The following is a 24246-nucleotide window of genomic DNA, read 5'->3' as shown; positions in this document are numbered from 1 at the left end:
CTCATTCACTTATCAGTTATCGGTTGACAAGATAATACATATTACAGTAAAACTATAAGGTAAATATTTATTAGGTATTGATATTTACTATTTGTATTTGAAACTTGAGAACTGAGGGCTGACTACTTAATTATTATCTATATAATTTATGGTATTGCTGGGTAATGTGTATTCAATATAAATGTTAACATGGTAACATTATTAATTGTTACTATTAAATTATTTTAAATGTATCTGTGAATTCTGATGGATATACATACCCAGTATAGATTATATTTTTAATTTATTTTTACACATAAATGTCATAGTGTTTAATTATTAAAAAGGAAAAAATCATGGTCAATTGGACTATTTTAATACTGGGATTCTTTGCTCAGTTGATATTATTACTTTCTATTTTTGATATTTATTTCAAATCGCCAATCATCAGTGGTATACCAGACCAGCATGTTGATTATGCTCCACCGGCTGATCGTCTAGTGCTATTTGTCGGAGATGGATTACGTGCAGATTCGTTTTACAACTATGCCAATGGAAATAGCCTTTATTTCAAGTACCAATACCAAATATATACTAACATTGTTTTTATTTCATTAATATTATTATCATTATTTAATATTTTTCAGAAATTTATTGAAAACCAGTGCTACGTATGGTATATGTCGGACCCGAGTGCCAACTGAATCACGTCCTGGGCATGTAGCTCTTATAGCGGGATTTTATGAAGACCCATCAGCTATTTTTAAAGTATTATGACATTGTTTAATATATTTTTAGGAGATCTTATATCTACTCACAACTATACCAATTGTATTGATATTTTTGTTAAAAATATTGGCATATAAGTAATGCATATTACAGAAAAGATAAAACAAAATAGAAATTGTGTTTAGACTACTGCTATTTTAGAACTTTCTTTTTGAATGTCAATTAGTAATGTTATAACTTAATAATTGTTAAATATTTTATACTGTATCATGTTTTGAATGCTAGTAATACACCTATAATTTTTATTTGGTCCTAATCAGTAGTAGATATGAAATCTTTTACTTTTTATTGTATTACAAAAATACTTCTTGTTAAAAATATTTAATTTTAAAATATATTTCATAGGGATGGAAAGATAATGTGGTTGAATTTGATTCAGTATTTAATAAAAGTGATACAACCATTTCTTGGGGTAGTCCAGATATTGTTTCAATGTTCAAAAAAGGTAATAATTTCTTCATTTTTCAACATTATTAATAACTTAAATTTTATTTGTATGTTATTTTATAGGAGCAACTGCGGGCAATGTACAGACTTATACCTATGATTCTGAACTACAAGATTTTAGTGGCAAGAATGGTTCTAGTATATTTTTGTCAAAATGGGTAATTGATAAAGTTAAATTGTTCTTTGATGAGTCAAAAAATGATGAAATGATTCGAAGGATGTTGATGAAAAAAAAATTAGTATTATTTTTACATCTTTTGGGTACAGATGTTTCTGGACATATTGACAAACCACATTCAAAGTAAATTCATAAGATATATTTTTATTATTGTTCTTGTTTATGTTTCTTAAAAATTTAAAATTATGTTATGTTTAGAGAATATTTAGAAAATTTAATTTATATCGAAAAAGGTATTAAAGAAATAGAACAGTTAATAGAATCTTACTATAACGATAACCGTACTGCATATATATTTACATCTGACCATGGTATGACAGATTGGGGTAAGACTTGAAAACTGACATGTCTATGGCCTATGTATTTTAAAACTATAATTGTTATTATAGGCTCTCACGGAGATGGCTCAGCTAGCGAAACTGAAGTGCCCATAGTTACATGGGGTGCTGGGTTATCATATGCCAAAAAACTTTCAAACTCCTTGCCAGTGAATATTAATCAAGCTGATGTTGCACCACTTATGGCTACTTTAATTGGTGTACCTATACCTGTACATTCAGTTGTATGTATTAATTTAAAAATTAAAAAAACCATTTGGGCTATAATCAATTATAATTTTTTTTAGGGTATTTTACCTTTACATTTATTTAACACTGACGCTAAAGATCAAGCCAAATATCTTCTGGTTAATGCACTACAAATAAATGCTGCATTTTCTACAGCACGTGTAAAAATTGAACAGCAATTATTTAAATTATTTTATTCACCTTATGAATTACTCAGTACTAGTGTTCAGGATAGATATCTTCAAGATATTACAAAATTCATCAACCTTTCAAAAACTGACGAATGTGTAAATTGTTTTCAATAATATTACAATTGATAATGATTTATGTTATTAAAGATTTATTATTGTTTTATAGGTGAAGCTATGTTATGAGTGGATAAATTTAAGTTTACAAGGAATTCATTACTATAATACATATTACAAATTACCACTTCTTTTTTGTGTAACATTTATAAGCCTTGGTTGGATTACTCTACTCATACTTGAAACCAATCCTATTAAAAAGTGTCGAAAACTTAATAGATTGCATAAGTTATTAATCAATGGAACATTTTTAACAGTTGCTATATGTTCTTCAGTTTTTATTAGTGGTAAATGTTCTCTTGAATATTAGTTGAATTAATCGGTTTTAATTTCAAAATAATTTATTCTATTACAGCCCAATCTCTTCCAATCCAATTTTATGTGTACACATTTATGCCATTAATACTGTGGTGCATATGTATTACTAAGATTTTACAGATATTTAATCTATCACGTATAAGGCAAATGATAATACAAGTTAAAGGTCTAGAATTGTTTGAAATATTATTCTATTTGATTGGTATTGAACTATTGGTAAATTTAAAAATAATCTTAAAAGTAGATAAGCTTACAATTAACAATTATTTCTTTACTCATAGGTGTGGACATTTTTTGAACGTCGCATACTAACTTTAGCTTTAGCTATACTGTGCTTTTGGATGACGTGCTGTTCGATAGAAAATGGATTTTCACCCACTCAAATAGTTCTAATATTTGTTTCTTCTGCATTATTTGCTTCTTTCCCTACAGTAATTATTATTGATGGCCATGCAAATATAATTTACGTGTAAATACTTAGAATGCATATAACCTTCAGAATTATATTTAATCGAAAATGTATAAACCAGTGTTTTAGGTGCAATTATTTTGTTATTGGCAGGAGTACTGCACTACACAAACCAAAATGGAGTACGTAAGATAACTACATTGTTACAAGTATTATTCTTATCCATAGCTATTGCAAACGTTGTGAGTGTATCAAGTAGTATAGAAAATAAACAAGGGTTGTCATCAGTAAACAAAATAGTTGCTTGGACAATATCAAGTAATATAATATTTTATTATAATGTGATATTTCTGAAAATTACTCTTTGTAATATTAAAAATGTTTGTATGTTTTTAGTTTTATCAATGTTTTTGATCCGAAAAACCTCAAATCTTCTATCTAACAAAACGTCAGTTCTTTTATCAATTGGTATTCCTTATATTCAACTATCATTGAACTTGGAAGTATTATTCATGCTTGTTCTAGTAATAACATTATCGTGTTGGAGAAAAATTGTGATTCAATCAAAAGACTCTAGTCAAACTTTATGGACTCAATGGAGACATGCATTCTTTTTTGTAAGCAAATGTCATATTAGTATCTACCATTACATTTAATATGTATAAACTAATCGGACAAGCTTTTATAGTTGTTATTTAGCTTTGGATCTTTTTTCGGCACTGGGAATATTGCATCTATCAACTCATTTGATCCATCAATTGGACGGTGTTTTGTCTCAGTATTTTCCCCATTTATTATTATGGGATTGGTTTTATTCAAAATACTTGCTCCTATTTTATTGACTTGTTGTACGTTCTACCTCACCAGTATTAAATTAAAGGTTGGTTTTCTTTTTTTTATTAGAGAAATAATAAATTACTTAAGATCATTATTTTGATTTTAGATACCTCCAGTCAATGTGTTTGTTCTAATGTTAGCTATGTCCAACATAATGGGTCTTCATTTTTTATTTCTAATAAAAAATACTGGCAGTTGGTTGGATATAGGGATGTCAATATCTCATTATGTAGTTGTTCAATCACTTGCATTATTTTTATCCCTCATGTATGGACTGGCAGGATTATTAATCGGTGTTGAAAATAAAACCTCTGAAGGCAGTACTAAACAAATATTACCAACTACTACTAAAAAATCAACGTAAAGAATTAAAACTGGGAACATGTTATATTACTTATATTATTTTGTATAAAACAAAAATGAATTTGATTGTTTTTTTTATAAATTGCATAATAATCACTGTTATTATATTATGATCTCATAACATTATTATGATCGATATTCACTATGAACTTGGATATAAAGGATACACGACAGCAGTTATCAGTAAAATGTAGTCCTTATCCTATAAATAAATAGTATCTATATCTACAAAAATGAAAAATTAATACAACTTTTTTAAAATTATTTGCCTTTCATTAATTATTAGCTACAAACATAAAATCTGTAAAGGACAAATCTTATTAGAGTCTAAGAAATAATATTTTATCGATAACTTATGTTCCTTGTGTATCCTATATATTATACTAGTTAGTTTTATCAACATAACAAATGTTTTATTTTGTATTGTTTGCAATAAAAATATAAAATAATTTTTGTCACAAGATATTTTTACATTATATTTTGTAATACCATATAACTATAAATATATTAAACATTATTGTGAATACACTGTACACTGTTTGTTGAGCTGTGTTGCAATGTCCTAATTCAATATGTCGACATGCTGATGACACAAATTTATTTTCAGATAATGTTTCGGCAATTTTTCTTATAAAAATAGCTTCTTCTATTCCACACTTGATTTTACTTGTAGTATACACACAGTTAAGGAAACCATGTTTTGCGCTGTAACAAGATAAAAAAAAAAACGTGAACAATCAAAGTTTATGAATATCAAACATTTATAATTTATCAAAAGAATATATCATAAAACATCATAAGTTGTAAATAAACAAAAATAATAAATTACACAATTCTAGTAATTTGTGGTTACATTAAATGCGATTTATTATTATTAATACATATATTATAAACTTTGGTTTAGGAATAATGACAAACATTCAATTAATTTTAGCATTTAAATAATGTTTAAGACTAACATATTAGTGGTTTCCCAATATTCCTCTCCTTGTGGTGAGCTTAAACTATGATATAGGTAAATATATGTTTATGCACAAGATGATTTAATGAATATGTTCACAATTGTATGCTACAAATGTGTGGTAATATACACTTCACATTTAGAAATAGAATCACTCAGTTTATTTTAAATATTATCTACAAGAATACAAGATGACAAGATATCTTTGTTATAATAATATGTACTTGGATAAGAATATAAGATCAAAAATGTATACCATTGTATTGCAAGTTGCTATAAATAAAACATTAATATATTCTTACGAGAGAAAACCGTGTATCGAACCGTTTCAAATTAAAATATCCGACAGTCTAGCACAAAAGGACTTGTTTTACAATACCTACTTCGAGTTTGCCGTAAATAAATTTCAAGTGTTATAAAAAAAAATGCATAAGATTCCCACATTATTATATTAAATACATTTTGCAGTTATTCAAATATTGAAGGTACAGACAAAAATGATTATGTTACCAACCAAGTTTTTAGATTTTCAATGTATCATTAGATAGTATAATATAGAATTCACAAAAAAAAGAGCTGCAACAAAAAACATCAAAGTAAAAAAGTATGATTAAATATTTAACTTGACGCTTCTTAATATCTATATCAAAGAATAAAATGTATAAAAAACAAAACTTTTTTCAACACGATCAGTTTTTTAACTTTAAAATGAACCACTAAAACATAAAAAAATCATTATTTTTAGCTTTTGTACTGTATAAAATCAAGAAAAAAAATAAAAATTCGTGTTCTCATTTTAAATGACAAATTTCCAATCAGGCCAATAATTTTCGTAGTTAGCATGATCTGTAAAATGTATCTATTTCCATGTTCCGAATACTATTCAAAATATTCATCTAAGATAAAAAAATTGCAACAACTCAGTATAACTTGAACATCTAAGGTTATGTTCTAGAATCTTGATCGTGGATTTCCGATAAAGTGCGAGAGGGTTAAATGGACGGTTTATAATATGGCATAATTCAAGCACTCGACTATTATCCGTAAGGTCGCTGAAAATGACTGTAATAACTTGGACAAAAATAAAGTCTTATATTGAATATACTCTGAAAATGGTTTTCTACACAGCTATGTACCTTTATTGCCTAAACGTTGCGCCGTCCGACGCATTAAGTTTAAAAAGAATTCCGATGGGATTCAGGCCATCTGGCGACAAACAGCACACTGGACGTCGGGATACTCGTTTTGATTCGCATATCTTCGATCAGGACAGTGGAGTATTTTTATTATACATTTAAAAGTAATGTCGAATTACGAAGAACGTTACGGAGCGTACCTTGTGCACGGCTGTCATCGGTGGACTAAAATGTTTTAGTCTTATAGGTCATATTTATAATTTCAAATTGTTCATAAAAAAATAAACCATCTACATTTTTCCGAATTGAAGTCTCTAGTCTTAATACTTTTTTAAAGTTTTTGACCAAAATGCATTCATTGTTTCATAACATTTTCTAACATTTGTTTCATGATTTTTCATTACTCGTAGTTCACGCACTGTACCATGAACATCAAAAAGCGACTTCTTTAATGTCCTCATCATTCATTTACTGTATCTATTCCATAATGTAATTTAAACTTGAGTAATTTCATGTATCAACATTTTTTACTCTTATAATCTATATTAACAAATTAAATATTAATACAATCTGATTTAATTTAAAACAGTACATCTTTACTATTTGTCTTTAGAAAACTATATATTTTGCGCCGCACTACTTAAAATCAAATTATAAGATACAACGCAATGTATAAAACAGTGTAATTATAAATTATAATAGAGCGCTTAATGAGACGTCTTTTGTACTCACTGCCACTGTTTGGCATTTTCATTTACTTACCTGGCTACCTATATGTTTATTTTAATTATTTTCGGTGATGTAATAATATACTATTACCTTGTGTATACAATAATGAATTGTGCAAACATCTGATAACAAATAAACGGTTCAAGAGTTTTAATAAATTCTCGGAGACAAAGAAAACTTTTAAATCATCATAATATTATATATTTTGTTCTGTAACAATATGCATGGAACACTTTATAATATTATGTGGGCATAACTACTTTTAGAATGTCGAGTACAATATTGTAATTGCAAAACCGTTAATATTCATAATATTATATAATAGTAATATAATGACAGACACAATATAATAAGAAGTAGGTTTATACATGTTCATAGATTTTCATTCGCATTCATAAAATAAATAAAAATATAAAATGCTTTTGAAATATTAAAACGGATGTCAAGTGTACTCATATTGGAAATATGTTTTTCATAATAAAAACCTAAAGCACCTGCGCGTGTACTGTGGAAGTTTGACGTCTATTATTTTCTTATGGGTATAAGTACAACATTATATGTTACAAAATATTATGTATTGTTTATGTGTTTGTTTTTTATAAGCGTTTTTAAGTACTAACGACACTGCAAATGTGTATATCGTTTACTTGCACATTTTTATTTTGTTTTGGAAGTTAGAAGTGCACAAAATAATAGGTAACTGTGAATTTTCTGATAAGTAATGAATGTTAAAATATATTCATTACAAATTACAATTATTTTATTTTTCGTCAGCTGACATTTGGTGCTAGTTCGGTGGCCCGGACCTACAGAAATATTGGATTGTGAACACCTTCTATATTTTCTCACTTGTCGATATATGACATTATTTGTCTATCCACGATTATGTCGTTCGACCATATTATGGCACTCGGCTAGTTTAATACTTGAATTTATATTTAGTGAATCTATTTCTGCTTTAATTCTGCTCTATTTCTGCTATCAAATATAATATTCACCACGAACTGTGTATTAATTATTATGTATATATATCGCGTTAGGTAGCTACCGGTAACTTCCTACAATTACCTTCCAACGACCTACGAAACGAATTTTCCGTACAGTTCAGAGTTGAGTGAGTTTTACGAGTTATATACATATTTTAATAAGACTGAATAGATTTTTAAAAGACCAAAGTATTTGCATTATTCAGCAAAGAAAAGAGTTAGTTTTAAAAGTTAAATTGATTTTTATTCGGAATAAAAAGTAAACCAGGAAACTCGTTTTTTGTTGTTGCTTAAAACAATAAAACTTTTTCAGAACTGGTAGTACAAAGAGATCCAGTTTAATTAAAAACTAATTGAATAAGACACCCAATTTTACTTTTAAATATATGACAGAGACACAGCTAGAGTTGGTGATTAATGTTATTAAAAAACAAAAAAATTACGCAGGGGCAATAGTTTATGTGGGCAATTATTGTAAACTTGGCCCAGTTATTTTTTTTAGGTAAAAATGGTTGACACATAAACTCGGTCCAAATAAAAATAATATGCCCAGGTCTTTTCATATCTAGTTAATAATTATTTTATAGTATGTTTTAAGTATTTTTTTTAGCATATCCTAGAGGGCACAACGAGAAGGTGATTTTCATTATCCTGTGAAAGTTATTTCATTTTATTTTCATTTTCACACCTAATATTAAAAAATAATCAAATTTTTCATAGCAGAATTTATAATAAAATAATTGTGTATAATACGTTATACACATTATAACGTTATTTATTATTTTCAGATTAAATTATATTGTGCTTATTCAAGGTGAAAATTATCGGGTCAAGTTTACAATCGAATTTTTCCACTACCCGGAATTTCAGCGTATACAACCATAAAGATAATCTCGGGCCCAGTTTACATATTTTGTCCATTTATGTACCTAGTCTTAGAAACCCTAAGGTGGATTCTTCAGAATTATCTAGAAACATATTATATTAATTCTTTTATAAAATCTATAAAATATACCATTACAATTTATAACAATAATTGAACAACATAGCAAAGAAACCTGTCAGGATTCTTCAAATGTACGCGATGAATACCTCGATGCTAGTTAGGTAGTTTTGATATCAAAATCAAAATCAATAGTAAGTCATCAATTTTGAATAGCGGGTTCGGATGGAGATCGGTTAAAATCACACATGCTTGACATTCATTCACATTTTTTCTACACTTCGAGAAACCGTTGAGGACAATGAAACATGATCTCTCCTAAGCTCATTTCCACGAATACCGATTCCCAATCCTCGGAGGCGCGTTTTATAAGTGGAAGTTTTAGTGCACTCTCGCCAGTATAGGTAGGTTGCAAATAGTGTTTGTAGAAAAAGGCAGAGAAAAATATCACATTGAAACCAATAAATTCACTTTCAAATACGAAATTGTCTCGAATTTCAACCGAACCCATACGTTGAATTAAGTTCATAAATTAAATAGAATCGTTTCGTATGTGAACGCGTATGTAAACTACAGCGTAGTTTATATTGATCGATTTCGGTTTTTATTCACCTACTTCGCGGTTTTAAATAATAATATATATTCTCAGATAAGCCGTTGATCCTGCGGCCAACGTTTTTTGACCAAACGGATTTCTTTCATTCGGATTTTTTTCCCATCTCATTTATAATATGTATTGCCTGTTCAAAGGTATTATGCGGGTTCTTTCTGCTTCGATTTTAGCGAAGACAATTTAGTTAGTTTTGAACGGGAGAATCCACCTTCGCGTATGTAATACCACTATCCCGTCTGCTATCTCCCTCCCACTCGCCATTTCACTATTATCTATATCCCCAGATTGAAAGCTAGAAAAAAATCACAATACACAAAGGACACACGTCGCGTGCGAATAATATATACAATAACGGTCCACACACGGAGAAGACAGAGTCGGCCGGATAATGATATGTGTGTTTTGGGTTAATGTTAGGTATACACGTAATACGCCTTACCAGTGGCGTAATTAAGAATTTGTCTTAGGGGGGGATAAATATTTTTATAAATACTTAGATTTTCAAGTATAATATCTGGGAAAACTATTTCATCAAAAATTCTTAAACTAATATATATGTACACAAAATGTACCTATTAATAAATGTGCTTTAAAATTCTACACAATTTAATACCATTACAATATTATAATAATTTCTTCAAAATGTAAATTTTGAATATATTAGAATTAAAATTTACTTTTAAATTAAATAATAATTTTTAAAATATTAAATTTATTTTGTTTTTAATAATTATAATGTATATAATAACATATTAACATAATAATTCTGTACGTTTATAAAATAAATTCTAATTTTCTTGGCTGTTTAGCCAACTCGTCAATTACATCATCAGGATTAATTGCAATTGATTTATGTACAGCCATCATTGTTAAACCATTTAATCGATCCTAAAATTAATAATTTTTAAATAAAATAAAACTAGATACTTCAATAATAATTAATCATAATGATGAACATGAACTTACTTCAGACATTGTGTTACGGAGATATGTTTTAACTCGTTTGAGAGCTGAAAACATACGTTCGGGAGTTGTAGTAGAAACTGGTAATGTGCATAATATTTTTAATAATAGATTAATATTTGGATATATTTCTGAATTGCATTCACTAAGAGCATCAATTCCTGTTTTAGGAATAATCCCACTTCTTTGGAGCTTAGCCCGCCAAAGCCTCAATTCAGCTATTGCATTATTTTTATCGATTTGTGGTGAATAGAATTCCACTAACTCTTTAAAATATGCTTTGTCATTTTCGGTTAGATCAACATTATTTGAAAACAAACATTCAAAACCTATCAGAACAAAATTAAACAAAAAAAAAGTGTAAATATATCCAAATGTACTTATTAGATAATATGTTATTATAAATTATAATACCGTACCATTGAACACTTTAGAATGTGACAAAAACCTTTCTGTCAATTGACTTGTGAAATAATCAATATATGGGATAAAGACAGTTATTCTATAGTAATCTTGAACATTTGAAATTGGATTGGAAGTATTATCATTTGGATTAGCTCGGTTAGTTTGTGTTTTTGATATTCTTTTAATTTTTAATACAATATCTACTTCATCAGCCATTTCCTGTAAATAATAAATATTATTAGTTAGACATTATAAACAACAAACTTTCTATGTTTTACCTTTGCTTTTGAAAATATATTTTCAAATTCATATTCACAATTGTCTCTAATTTTTTTAAGCTCATTGATAGTATCTTGCGCCAGATCAATGGCTTCTTTTAGGTCAATTTTGGTTTTTTGTAATTGTTTACATAACGGTAGACCAAATGAAAACATTAGCTGAAAAATACATAGGGTATTTTCAATAGACTTAAGATACTTGCTTTAAATTAAAAATATTGTTTTTACCTGAACAATATTAATTGAAATTAGGAATTCAGAGTCCATTGATTTTAGAAGTAATGATGCATCTATAGCAGACGAATCCTTCCAATCTGATATACATTCTAAAGCATCTACTACAAACTTAAAAAGTTCAATAAAATCATGAACAGCATCGTATCTTTGCACCCATCGAGTTGCGCATAGCCTTTTTAATGTTTTTATTTTTTGATCAACGTCACTATTTTCGATAGTAGATAATAACACATGATTTCGTTTAGGAGTATTGAAAAAGTTGTATAATTTTTCAATAATACCTAAACAATTTCTTATTGGTTTTATATTGCTTGCAGTAGATACGGCTAAATTTAGCGAATGAGCTGCGCAATGCACGTAAATAGCTTTAGGGTATTTGACTCTAATATGAGCTTGCACACCTTGAAATTGGCCCGACATATTACTTGCCCCATCATATCCCTGCCCATATAAAAATTCACAATCAATTCCACAACTCATTAGACCTATAAAAACATAAACAAATAATAAACTCAATATTAATCAACAAACATAAATAGATTTAATCTTAAGTAAAATTTACCATTTAAAATCGAATCAGCCAAGTTTTTTCCTGTCAAACTATGTATTTCCATAAATTTAAGAAAGCACTCATTTACATTGTTTTGTTCATCAACAAATCTTACACAAAGAGCAAGTTGTTCAGTAACAGATATGTCAGTAGTTTCATCTGCTAAGACAGTGAAACACTGAGAATTGTTAACTTTTTTTACAATTGTTTGTAAGATTAAATTGCCACATGCTGAAATTATCTCATTTTGAATTTGTGGAGTTATATATTTATTACGACCCTCTGATTTTAATAGATTNTTCTTAATTTCCTATAAAATTTATATACATTAGGTACCTATAGTCTATACTCTATACCTATTAAGACATTTAAATAGTTAGGTAATTCATTACATATTTACATAATATACCTAAGTATTTATGTCCTAAGTATTTAATATATCGAATTGTATCATTCTTACCTCAGTATTATCTGTATTTTTTTCTTCGTTAGGTTTTGTTTTTTTTTTTAAAAAAGATAGAATTGTATTTTTTCTTTTATTTTCCATAGTGTTACGAGTTAGAATTTACAGTTGTTATAGAAAGAGTAATAATATTATCTTATAAATACCTAAAAACTGTCGAGCACTAATACACTATGTACGTGTACAAATGTACAAAATACAAATGATATTTTATATTACAACAACTGACACAACGTCAACGTTCCACGTTCCACCCCAACAAAAATAACTACATAAAATATTAAATGATAACTGTTTCGGCGTATTAGCTGCACAGACTTCTACAATAGTTCTATAATAGATTAGCTGCAGTCGCCAGTCGTTTTTTCTAATTATCAGTATTTTCCATGCGCATACCTATTTATAGATTTCTTGATATTAATTATAATATTAAATATATTTCGCCGTGATGTCAGCACGATAAACGGATAAGACATATAATTCCACAAGCTTCAAATTAATATATAAATATACACATTATATAGGCTCTGGGGGGGGATATATCCCCCTCATCCCCCCCCCTTAATTACGCCCCTGCGCCTTACCCCAATGTGTATGTGCGGTTTATTGTGTGTGTTTTTGATTTGCCCACCACACCTGCACGTAATTCGGGGTTGTGAACGCAGATTGAATTCCATTGAATCATATTTATTTATAATAATATAATTTACGAATCGAGAACGATTCACATTTTCGAAGAGATGTGAATTTTTGTACGAATTGTACAGGTACCAACCCGTTTCCGATAGGTTAACGACTGTTATATTTGCATGATAATTCTCGGAAGGTTAGTCGCATATTAACGTCAAAATGTGTTGGACTTTGAAAGGGGTATTTTTGTATTGCAACTGTCACCTCGATGAATGGATAGGTGCGAAGCGTACACGTCATAATAAAAATTAATTATTAAAGTGAAATATTTCACTAAATGACCTTGTTAAGGTACTTTTTATTTAGAGGAACTGGCTTTAAGGGCGCGGGCGTAGTTAAAAATAATTTTTGTGTAGGCATTGATTTTGTTCATTTTATTACTGCTTGCATATATTACTAAATTAAGGTCCAAGCGTTACTGTTAAGTATTGATATTTAATATATTTACCATTAACAATTATCACAACTAACTTATAATAGAACATCAGTAGTAAAGTTCACAACACACGACTACTAGAATGTTAACATTGTTACGTCAAGAATTGTCTGCCTTTGTTATCACTATATTATCATTGTCAAATAAATCAAATACTCACAGGGCTTCCGGATTGTACAATTAATTAAGATAAATGATTTAGGTTTACGTCGCAGGTAGGTATTACATAATATTGTGTTAGACGACATAAAATAATTATGGGCGCACAAAAACTATGAATGGGACGAATTATCAAGCCGTGAATGCCGTTTGTTTGTAGAATATTATACGCAATTTGTTACAGTCTACTGCAGTGACTCGGTAGGTATACTACGATAATTTGTATGAAATAGTAATAGCATTATCTCAGTGGATCGCATAATAAAGAGTTCAAAATTCCGTGCGAACATTAATTATACGTTTTCCTGCAATTGATCAAAATGCGAGGGCACGACCTATTGACGATTTTCGATATATTTTTCAAGTCGCTAAGTAAAACAATACAAAAGTTTTCGATTGATGAGCCGTTCCGCGAAACTGATTAAATGGCACATAAATCTCTTGTCAAGTCTTTTTAGCGCAATAATGCTTGTATTTAGGGGGGCCTTTGTGGGTGTTATAAGAGAGAAGATACAGGAAAGTCATTAATCTATATGGAATTTTCACTTTTCCATAGAAGTTAAACGGATTCAGACAATATAAGTATGTAAATGTTTCGATTTTTAAAGTCTGAAAAATGAAATAGAATTTATCACATTTATCGTTTGAATTTGTTTGGTAATTGGTTCAAATTATTCAAAGAATTAATCACATGTTATTCAATAATATCTAAACTTAAATTTGTTATTTATTTTAAATACAGCAGGAATATTATATTACCATTGTCTTTATGCATGCAATAGATAATTGAAAATGGAATTTATTTTATTTATTGTAAATTGTAATACTAGATGGGTATAGTTATAGGAGTATTATTGTTAACGTCAAAATTGCAAATCGTCTACATGTAGAAAATATGTCGATACAACTGTACATCGACGATTTTGCCGAAATTGCAAAAGAAAAATATGGTTCCACATTAGAAAATATTATATAGGTAAGAGCTTTACTCAGAATTAATTTTTATAACATGATCAGATAACGTATATATTTCTATTAGATTAAAAAATAAAAATATATTTCTAAGTTTTAATATGGCCCAACATATTGGATAACCAGCTTATTAAGCTAACAAGAAAGAAGCAGTTTTTCGATCCCAATATCTTCTGAAATGTCCATTAAAAAATAAGACGGTATAAACAAGAAAAAAAAAATGTTGGCCAAGCACAAAATATATTCCAGTGACAATCTGTTTAATTCATCCAAATGATTTACATTAACAATAAAAATTAAAGTCTGAACTACTATTTATTCATTTTTGAACTATTGGGTTGTACTCTAGAAAATATTAAATTGATGTTATGTTCTACGTTCTGAAAAATAAATACACAACGAAATTATTATAAATAGGTATATTTAAATTATTGTGGGCAGCGCAATCAGATGCATCCATCATTCTCATCTGTATTCTGCACCAGACGGCAAACGCACTGTAATAATAATAAACACGGTATTGCAGTTATGCACTTGTTTTATTTAAAAACAATTTAATCAATACTCTTAAACCACAATCTAATTTTGGAGTTATACTACCCCACCTATTATTGTTTTATATTGATTAAAAACAAGTTTAATTCGTTTTCTAGTTCACATCATACAGTAATAATAAATACTAATAACACCATATTATACTATATTGTCTATATATACATAGTAAATACTAAACGTAGTAGTTGAGTCGAATAAAGTATAACATTTTGGTGACAATTCTTTTAAAATCTATTTGGATATAGCATCAGCCATTTTTGATCTGGAGATACTTTGTAGAGCTTAAGTAGATAATACGATCTGTGTATCAGAACAAATATTTATATGTCATGCTAATGGTTTACGGTTGTCTCAATTAAACGCTAGTACTGGGCTTAACAGTAATATATAATATACAAGCTGTGTTATCCAGAAATTGCCCGGGTTAAAATTAATCTGTCTTTCTATCGTTTTCCATTTTGTTTCAGTTCAAATAAATAATACAAGAAGTATGATGATTGATTTTATGATTTTCCACTCCTTAATAATTCTGGACATATTTCTGATGTAAATACAAAAAACTGGAGACAGATTCAATGAATGCTTAAAAGCTAATGTAAATCTAATATCGTTAAGATTGGTATATGAAAACAAATCATAGTAGTATAATCATTGCAAAAATCATCATTGTGTTCATAAAAAACATTTAATTTTGTTTAAGATTCGTTAAAAAAATAATAATATTTGTTATTAAATAATAAATATATTAATTATAAATAGTAATATCTCCCGTAGGCAGTAATCAATAGTAACCATCTGCTAAGCAAAAAAATGTTCGATTTTCTTGAGCTAAAATTAAATTCATAGTGAGCAATCCAATAAAAATAAGCTATAAAAAACTCTCTCCCCCCAAGTCACGAGTAATCTATTGATATAAATTTTATTTGAAAACGGTCCAGTAGATTTTGGAAATATAGAGGAGAAACAAAGAGACATTCATTTTTATATACGTAGCTTAATATTATATCGGTAGACCTTTATGTAATAAGTGACTTACTTTATAGGTATAACTACCTATATAATTTTATATTAACTCATAAATAATTTTAAAAACACCGCTATCGTGTACGAAAGAAACAATTTCACTCATTATTAGAGCTGAAATCGAAAATATATTAATAACTTTAAAATATAATCCTATTTCTTGAGAAAAATTTTATTTTTTGAACCACAATAGCCAATAGAAAATATATTGTATTCATTCGAACATTTAAAACACAAATAAATAAAATATTTGTATTAGCTGAAAATATATACATGTTAAAATAAATCAGAAAACATAATATTATATTGTCATTTTATGAGATTTCAATTACAGATGACCTTTCTATTATATAATATCATACTATTTATTATGATCATACTGTATATGAATAAAGCAATAATACGTAGTATGAAATCGAAGAACCGATTGTCAAAGAAACTACGCGAAGTGGAAGCGTATTTTCGTTTATTGACTTTTTCTAATTTTCTTCATTTTTCGGATTCAGTTGATTCAGCAGATAACAAAGAATCTATTAGCCTGACAATACTGTACGTTTTTGTTTATCTATTAATTTTTTTTTTTTTTTGTAAACACATAATGTTGGGCAAATTGAATCGTTCAATTGTTTCATACAATGTTTATCGATTAGAAATTGGTCACAGATGGTCTATTAAAAAGGTCATTTTTTAAACTTCCCAGTAGTTTTCGAAAACAATTTCAAACAATTTACTACCATACAACAGCAATTCAACAACATTAATTTATTATCTAATAAAATCATCATTGTTATTCATGAACATATTTGCTCGTTGACTTCCATTCTTTACGAAGAGAATCTTATTAAATATTTGTAAAATAAAATATTTACCAAAAATTTTGGATAGGTACCTATATTAATTTTATTTAGTAAAGGAAATTCTGAATATCACGTTTGTTATTACAACTTTAGATAAGAGAAATAAAAACTAAAAATGTTATACATTTTGACTAAAAATGTTAGCTGGAAAAAAACTAAAAACTAAATTTTTATTCTATCATCTAAGCACAAATATTTTAAAACTGGTTGAATATAATATATTCAAGTCTGTTAAATATAGTTGAATAATAGTTTAAAATTTAAATTTTCTTGAGTTATAATATTGTTTTAAATTATGTATAGGTACTTTTACTAAAATTAAATTCATCAAAAATAGAGTATAATAAATATTTTTAATTTTTTCACTCTAAAGGTTACCTTGGAGGTGGATTTGTAGGGTTGTGTGATTAAAGAAAAACATTTTAAGAAAAGTTGCACGTCACAATTAGTTACAAAACTTAGCACTACGGCCTATAGGTAGGTAATAGTAATGTGTATGTTTAAGTAACATACTAATATTTAGACAAGCTCAGAAGTACTGTGTAGGTACTTTACTGTTACACCCAGTTAACTATTTTGCTTACGATTTCTTATTTTACAAATGTATGTCTTGATCATATAGTATTAACGAACAAGTTTAAAACAAACATCAAAAGAAAAAACTTGCATATGAATATTTACATTAAAAAAAAAGTTAGATATAATTAAAGTGAAAAATAATATGTCGTACCATCGTGAAATGATTATTCAGTTTTAAATAGTAGTTGAGTATAATAGGACGTTGAAGATTTTAACTATGGTGTTTAATAATTACTGAATGTGTCTGAAGTTTACAAAAGCGGTAATCACTATGTAATTGTAAGTGATCTTTTTTTATAAAACTATTGTAATGCCACTGTGAATCGTTTAATTGTAATAATAACGGGAAAAATATATCTCGTTATTTAATTTACGGTTAGTAAGTATGAGGAATTCGAAAAATGTTATTTTTTCTGACGAAGTACCCTACTTATTATTTTTAAGGGTCAGTGGATAAGTAATATTACGTTATTGTAAGTCACATTATTTTTTATTTCAGTAAAATATTAAAGCAAAAAAAATGATGGAAATGAAAAGAATTTTTTGGTATAAAGCTTAATTTTAAGCACTTGTTTTTGCTCTAATAACCCCATGAACATAATGGCCCTCAATAAACCTTAAAACGCCTTGTTGAATAAGCTACTTTTAAATTAGTTTCCTTGTTACAAAATTTATTGGAAATGTCTATTGAAATTGGATTTCTTTGTCCAAATAACATTTGGATCAACTTTTTTTCATAACGAAGAGTAAGACTCAAAATCTATGACGATGATGCTTTATGATATTTCAGTATTTATGGAATTCGTCTGATTTATAACTATATACTATATATTATAATATTATGGTATTTAAATCAAGGTTGGACTTACAAAGACATTATGAAAGGAGCGCAGGGGAGGTAATCCGCGATAACTGCAGTAATTTACGATTGAGCATAAAACTCTTTTTGCGACGTTGCCACATCTATAATTTTGTGAACACGAATCCAGTTCCCGAGAAGGCAGATTATAGATTTACAGAGGCGTTGAAGAGCGGAACAAGTGCCAACCATTTCAAGCACTTACTAACACGAAATGCATTTCTGTCATCCCTGTTACTTCCCCTCCTCTCCTGGGTGCTTAGATTTTCATGGTAAATCAGATGAATATATTCGATTTGTAGAATAGCAAAATGGTGGAGCCGAGAATCAACTACCATTTGCTGCAGAAATAAGTGGGTACCCACTTATCTGAAATGTTTTTCTGTTCCAAATAATAAAATAATGTATGGTAACATAGCAGAGAGTTCTTGATATTTTGAAAAACAAAAAATTAGTTCGATCATGCCAAAATGAGTTCCTATGCCTGATCGAGCTGTGATGAATTAATTGTGTTAATTAATTTTAAAATATGTACTGTTTATGCTATATGTATGACATGATTGCTATCTATATACACTAGCTTCATTTAGTTATTATTTATTTATTGGTATGGTCGCTTTGTTTTATGTCAAAGTATAATTGGATTATTGATTATTAATTATCTTATCAACTTATGAGTTTTACAAATAACTGAAAAATATAATATTTTAGACACCATGACACGGATGAGTAGGGTGCTTAGAGAGTAGGCCTTTGGTAAAGATCTACTTCCTATGTTTTTGTAATTTAAATAAAAAAACTCTGATTATGATTTATGAATAATACGAGAAGTATAGTTAATCGAAAATAATTGTTTCGTAACAAAACACAAGAGTCGGTTGCATCTTAATACATACGTCGATATTATGTTATTAAAATTGAGCTTTTCGTGCATCCACGTGTTTCGAAATAATCATTTTATCAATTCGTAGACTCATCGAGTTTTTTGTTTTTCGTTTTATTTTATAAATTTATATTATTATTTACTAAGCAATCTTGTATGAAATAATAAGTATATCTTAATATTGAAAACATGCGTATTCAAAATGATTTATTCGTTAAAATGTTTTAAATATTCCTTCATAGTTAAATGATCATTCAAGTTAAAATTCAAAAGTGTAAAAACTTTGTAATGAAACTCTTTACGATTTGCATTGGATTTTTATCGAAGCAATAGTACAGTTAGAATTGTGATGTATTTTATTTTTTTTTAATTTAAAATTCTTTTGAAGGGCAGTCATCGTTTTGGTATTGACTTTATAAGCCTTCTGATATCTCCATTGTTTTTGATTGTCTGTTAGTTGAATATCAAAAGACACTGATGTTTAAGGAGTTAATTAACTTTTAGTTAACTATACATATAAGTACAAATGTATAGACATAGTTCAAGTTCTTAAAATATTATTTTTCGTTGAAACTATAATTGTATTTTTGAAATTAACTGGTTGACTTGTCACTGTAAATAAATAAATATAACGGTTTATCCTTATTAGTTATTTCATACAAAGTAAAATAGTTTTTGATACATTTAAGTCGTTTTTTGGACTAGACTATTTTCAGGACTGTACATTCTGGTAAAAAAAATCATCCTTACTCCTTAGTAAGATCGATTTTGAACCAAGATATATTTATACCACATAGTAATAAAATGTATTTGCTTAAAATTACCAACAAATTTAAACTATACTATTACCAGTTTTGGTATGGAAATACAATTAATTATGAATTGACCAACAAAATTCGAAAATATTTCTATTTTTTAAAGTGTAGAATGTACATATAACTGTTGTATGATAACATTATAATAGTAACATTGTTATAAATTTGTATGTCCCTGTGAAATTTTATTTAAGGTGTAGAACATACTTATATTTCTGCTCAACAATAATATTTCAACTACGGTTGTCATTTTCCGTCAAAATGAAATACGGCTTTTACCCATTATCCTAAAAAATACTATTTATATCATTTCCTTTCATTTATATAACGAACGAATTGAAATAAACTTATTGTTGACATTTTTGGCAGTGTAATACATTAGGTAAATTAAAATTAACGTCAACAATTGAAAAACTTTCACTAATAACAAATAATAAATCTATTTTAATAAAAATCAATGTGTGTCTGTGTGTGTGTGTCCACCCACAGTCAAGTTTATCACACCCATGATTTTGAAATTTAGTCCATATAAGAGTAATCATACACCTAATAAGAATGTGCACTTTAAAAGCAATTATTTTAATTTCTCATTTACATTTTAAAGGCTGCTCACTCAGGGATTCGTTGGCTCACGAAAAACTAACATTTTTTGTCTGTTTAGGATTGTCATTGGTTATAGAGTTATTAATTTATTATATTTATTATAACAATTGGATTTAACTTTAGACACATGTATTTTATATTTGGTTCAAATCACCCAAATGAATGTGCTAAAAACATATGTAGTTTATATATTATTTTCATGGAGTTTAAGAAGTGGTAAATCTACTGTCATGGGTTTGCCACAGGCAACGGTATGCAAGACCAGCTAGTATTGATTATTAAATGTGCTTGCAGACTTTACATCATTCATGTATATCACTCTAATCGTCTATGGTACCTATAATAATATAAATTATAATGTAACCCGATTAAGTTTTCAAAGTTATTGATATATCATATAATATGTATACTTTTAATAATAGATAATAAAAATAAATGTATACATAATATACTATATTATACCACATTTAAATATTTACACTACCATATTTAAATAATATAATACGTGTTTTAATCTTCATAATAAGGTGAAGTGTGTACTTAGAATTATTTTAAGTACACGTCGTACTGTATGACGAAAACTAGGATCATATATATAAATTATAATTACCCACCCAGTGCCCATCGATATTGCGGTGACCTGGTAGGTACCTAGGTACATTTAAACCGGTTTATTGGTAGACATTGAAAGCAGGGCGTATAGCACTAACAGCAATCACACACAAAATTTCATCCTAGGCTGCGGTATGCGGCCATCGTGATGTAGTGTGGGTAGGAAAAAAATAGTAAAATAATATGGTCGGTATAATATGGTATTTAATATAGGCACCCGTTTGCGGTGCGGTAATGATTTAGTAGAGATACCGTTTGGTAAGCGATCTTATAAGCGAATAAATTGCGGTTTTATCGTCGAAATATTTACACAAATGAGGGTGAAGTTAATAATTATTAATTTTATCCACACGCTGTGAAAACGGCTGTATAGAACTATACACGATAGGGTCGATTTGACCTGCAGACCACCTGAAAAACTTGATAATTAATATAATACCGCAGTTTTAACTTTAAAGATTATTTCGGAATAAATTTGTGCATTACCATAATATTACGCTTAGGCATTGCCTATAATACCTAAAATATTGAGAACGATAATTTCTCATGGTTCTGAATTCTGCCATTTCATTGAGTGATGATAGTGTTGAATTATTACACTGAAATTGGCTCAGAGGATTTGGCCATATTATGAATTTATACTTTAAATATTATATATATTTTATGAAAATATTTTTTTTTTAACTGTAAGTAGGTTATTTTTAAAAACTATTATACTTAAGATGTTTTTAAATTATACTGTTTAGTTACTTAAAATAACTGATAGGGTCAACTATTAACTTGATAAAGATAATACCAGGGCTTAAAGGTTTTTGGAATACATTTTGCATTACTATAGTATGATAATAATAACCAGTAGACTTGCCTATAATAATAAAATAATTAGAACAATCGTCAATCATTTATAATAGTCCCACTTTTATTGATCAACCGGTAGCCTATAATATATAATATTAATATTGATCTAATGTACAAAACAATTACATTTTTTTTTATGGTGAGTACCTTTTTGTTATTTTGAAAAATTATTATATTTCACATGTTTTTAAAAATAAATAATTTAAATTGAACAAGCAATTGACCAGTTGTCAATAAAATAATTATACTTATGAATTTAAACTATGTACTGTGCGTGGGCGTATGGTGTGTCAAGTTTCAAATATAGATAAGAACCAACAACGAATACTATTCTACTGCTACTTACGGTTGTAGTACCTACTAAAAATCTATGTGTATGAATAAGGACTAAGGATTTGCTCGAAAACTACTACTTATAGAACGGTCTAGTCTAGACCATTATACCTACATTGAATATTTGTGCGTAAGTCTAACGATGTGTTTATAATGCATTTTTATCGTTGGTAAACAAAACACGTAAAATGGACATGCCACGCAATAACGTAGGTAATACAGTTCGGGTCCCGAGAGGTATTTACCAAATAAAAACTTTATGTCCGTTTATTTTCTTTTGTTGCTTTGAAAATAATAAATAATATTGTATTGCCCGCTTGGTCATGAAATGTAGAGACTAGAGGTAGTTCCGGACACTTAAGCAATACAGTCTCGTGATGTGCACCAGAGACGTTTTACACTTATATACAAGTACTGGGTAGTGTTTTCATACTCTTGTATGAAGAAATAAAATTTTATTCATTTTATTTTTTAACTGAATTGGTTCAATATATTGCTCTATAAATGCACATAATAAAATAAAATATTAAATTGTATTTATTTAATAGGTATACATTTTAATTTTAATTCCGTAAGAAACATTATTTTGCACAGTTAAGTACCATTAAGAAATCATAAGTCAATGCCACTAATAGTTTATTGTAATTTATAATAATATGTGCATGCATTATGATAAGTGGGCTAGAGGGTGAGAGAGGGTAGAACATTTGAATATTATATTTAAATATTGAATAGGTAGTATTTATGTGTTACATAAATCAATTATATCACATAAAATATTATAATATCCAAGTATTATATTAACGAATAGTGTTAGTCATTTTTATACGATCGTAAATAAAGATTGTGATCTTCAACGTAAGCCAATGTGTATGCAATATGAAGTGTATGATATATTGAAAAGTATGACATGTTGTCATAATTCAATACAAATTATTTTGCGAACGGGTGTCTTGTAAAAAATACTCCATACCTACTTATACGCATTTAAAGTATACAACAACCTGCGTGTTTGGCATATGCTTATACATGAGATATTCAAAGAATATAAATGCGCGGCGAGTGCTCAAATACTGTCATCATTATTGGGGTAACTAGGGGGGTTGGCTCGAGTAGGTTCAGCCACCCCAGAATTTTCTAACAGTGTGGGAGCAATTATGTTCCCATTTGTACCTGTTGTATAGCTATAAAACATTTTTAGGACTCCCGCAGCCTCCCTAACCTAAATGACTATATTATGCCTATAGTTATCACGTCTCTGGATATATCATTATAGGCAATAAAATATTAAAATATAATACTCTATGACCACGAATAAAAAATACCTAGGCTTACATGTAGAAATCGTTTAAGCTAGGCTACATCAATTTATTGACGATCGCCGTTAAAATGAACTCACCCTGTACACGCATTATTCGTGGGTATTATCATAGATGGGTAATCCGGGCGATCAATCTTGTTCCGTCCCTGTACAAATACGCCGGCACACACCCACACATTCACAATATATCATATATATATACTAGGTAAATGGTATATTATAATATATATATATAT

General features: G+C 28.3%; 3 protein-coding genes across 3 annotated transcripts in view; 1 reads left to right on the top strand and 2 right to left on the bottom strand.

Moving 5' to 3' along the window:
* Nucleotides 1–65: 65 nt before the first annotated feature.
* On the top strand, nt 66–4649 carry LOC111037774 (GPI ethanolamine phosphate transferase 1). Its single transcript, XM_022320529.1, has 14 exons — nt 66–553; nt 627–747; nt 1114–1213; nt 1279–1516; nt 1592–1719; nt 1783–1955; nt 2019–2246; nt 2317–2551; nt 2620–2798; nt 2864–3051; nt 3113–3309; nt 3388–3608; nt 3680–3871; nt 3935–4649. The coding sequence occupies exons 1-14, from the start codon at nt 336–338 to the stop codon at nt 4190–4192; spliced, it is 2676 nt and encodes an 891-aa protein (XP_022176221.1). The 5' UTR covers nt 66–335; the 3' UTR covers nt 4193–4649.
* Nucleotides 4650–10284: 5635 nt separating this feature from the next.
* On the bottom strand, nt 10285–13140 carry LOC111037772 (52 kDa repressor of the inhibitor of the protein kinase-like). The gene is made up of 7 exons (XM_022320527.1): nt 13087–13140; nt 12005–12302; nt 11434–11927; nt 11206–11364; nt 10942–11146; nt 10526–10851; nt 10285–10447 (listed from the first exon to the last, which is right to left on the bottom strand). Exons 1-7 carry the CDS (start codon nt 13138–13140, stop codon nt 10334–10336), a joined length of 1650 nt encoding a protein of 549 aa, XP_022176219.1. The 3' UTR covers nt 10285–10333.
* Nucleotides 13141–15085: 1945 nt separating this feature from the next.
* The window catches only part of LOC111037778, a 65792-nt gene continuing 56631 nt past the window's right edge, over nt 15086–24246 (bottom strand). Inside the window, exon 5 of the mRNA XM_022320535.1 lies at nt 15086–15209. Within this exon, the coding sequence (XP_022176227.1) occupies nt 15086–15209 (124 nt within the window). The remainder of the gene's footprint in view (nt 15210–24246) is intronic.

Source organism: Myzus persicae, unplaced genomic scaffold (genome assembly GCF_001856785.1).
Source record: "Myzus persicae strain clone G006 unplaced genomic scaffold, MPER_G0061.0, whole genome shotgun sequence".
Classification (NCBI taxonomy): Eukaryota; Metazoa; Arthropoda; class Insecta; order Hemiptera; family Aphididae; genus Myzus; species Myzus persicae.
Note: the sequence above shows the minus strand (reverse complement) of the source record. Positions and strands in the feature narration are given on the sequence as shown.

Coding starts and splice junctions, on each gene's coding strand:
- LOC111037774 (XM_022320529.1), top strand. CDS start 336: ATGGTCAATTGGACTATTTTAATACTGGGATTCTTTGCTCAGTTGATA. Junction 1,956..2,018: donor CTATACCTGTACATTCAGTT/GTATGTATTAAT, acceptor AATTTTTTTTAG/GGTATTTTACCTTTACATTT. Junction 2,247..2,316: donor TTTCAAAAACTGACGAATGT/GTAAATTGTTTT, acceptor ATTGTTTTATAG/GTGAAGCTATGTTATGAGTG.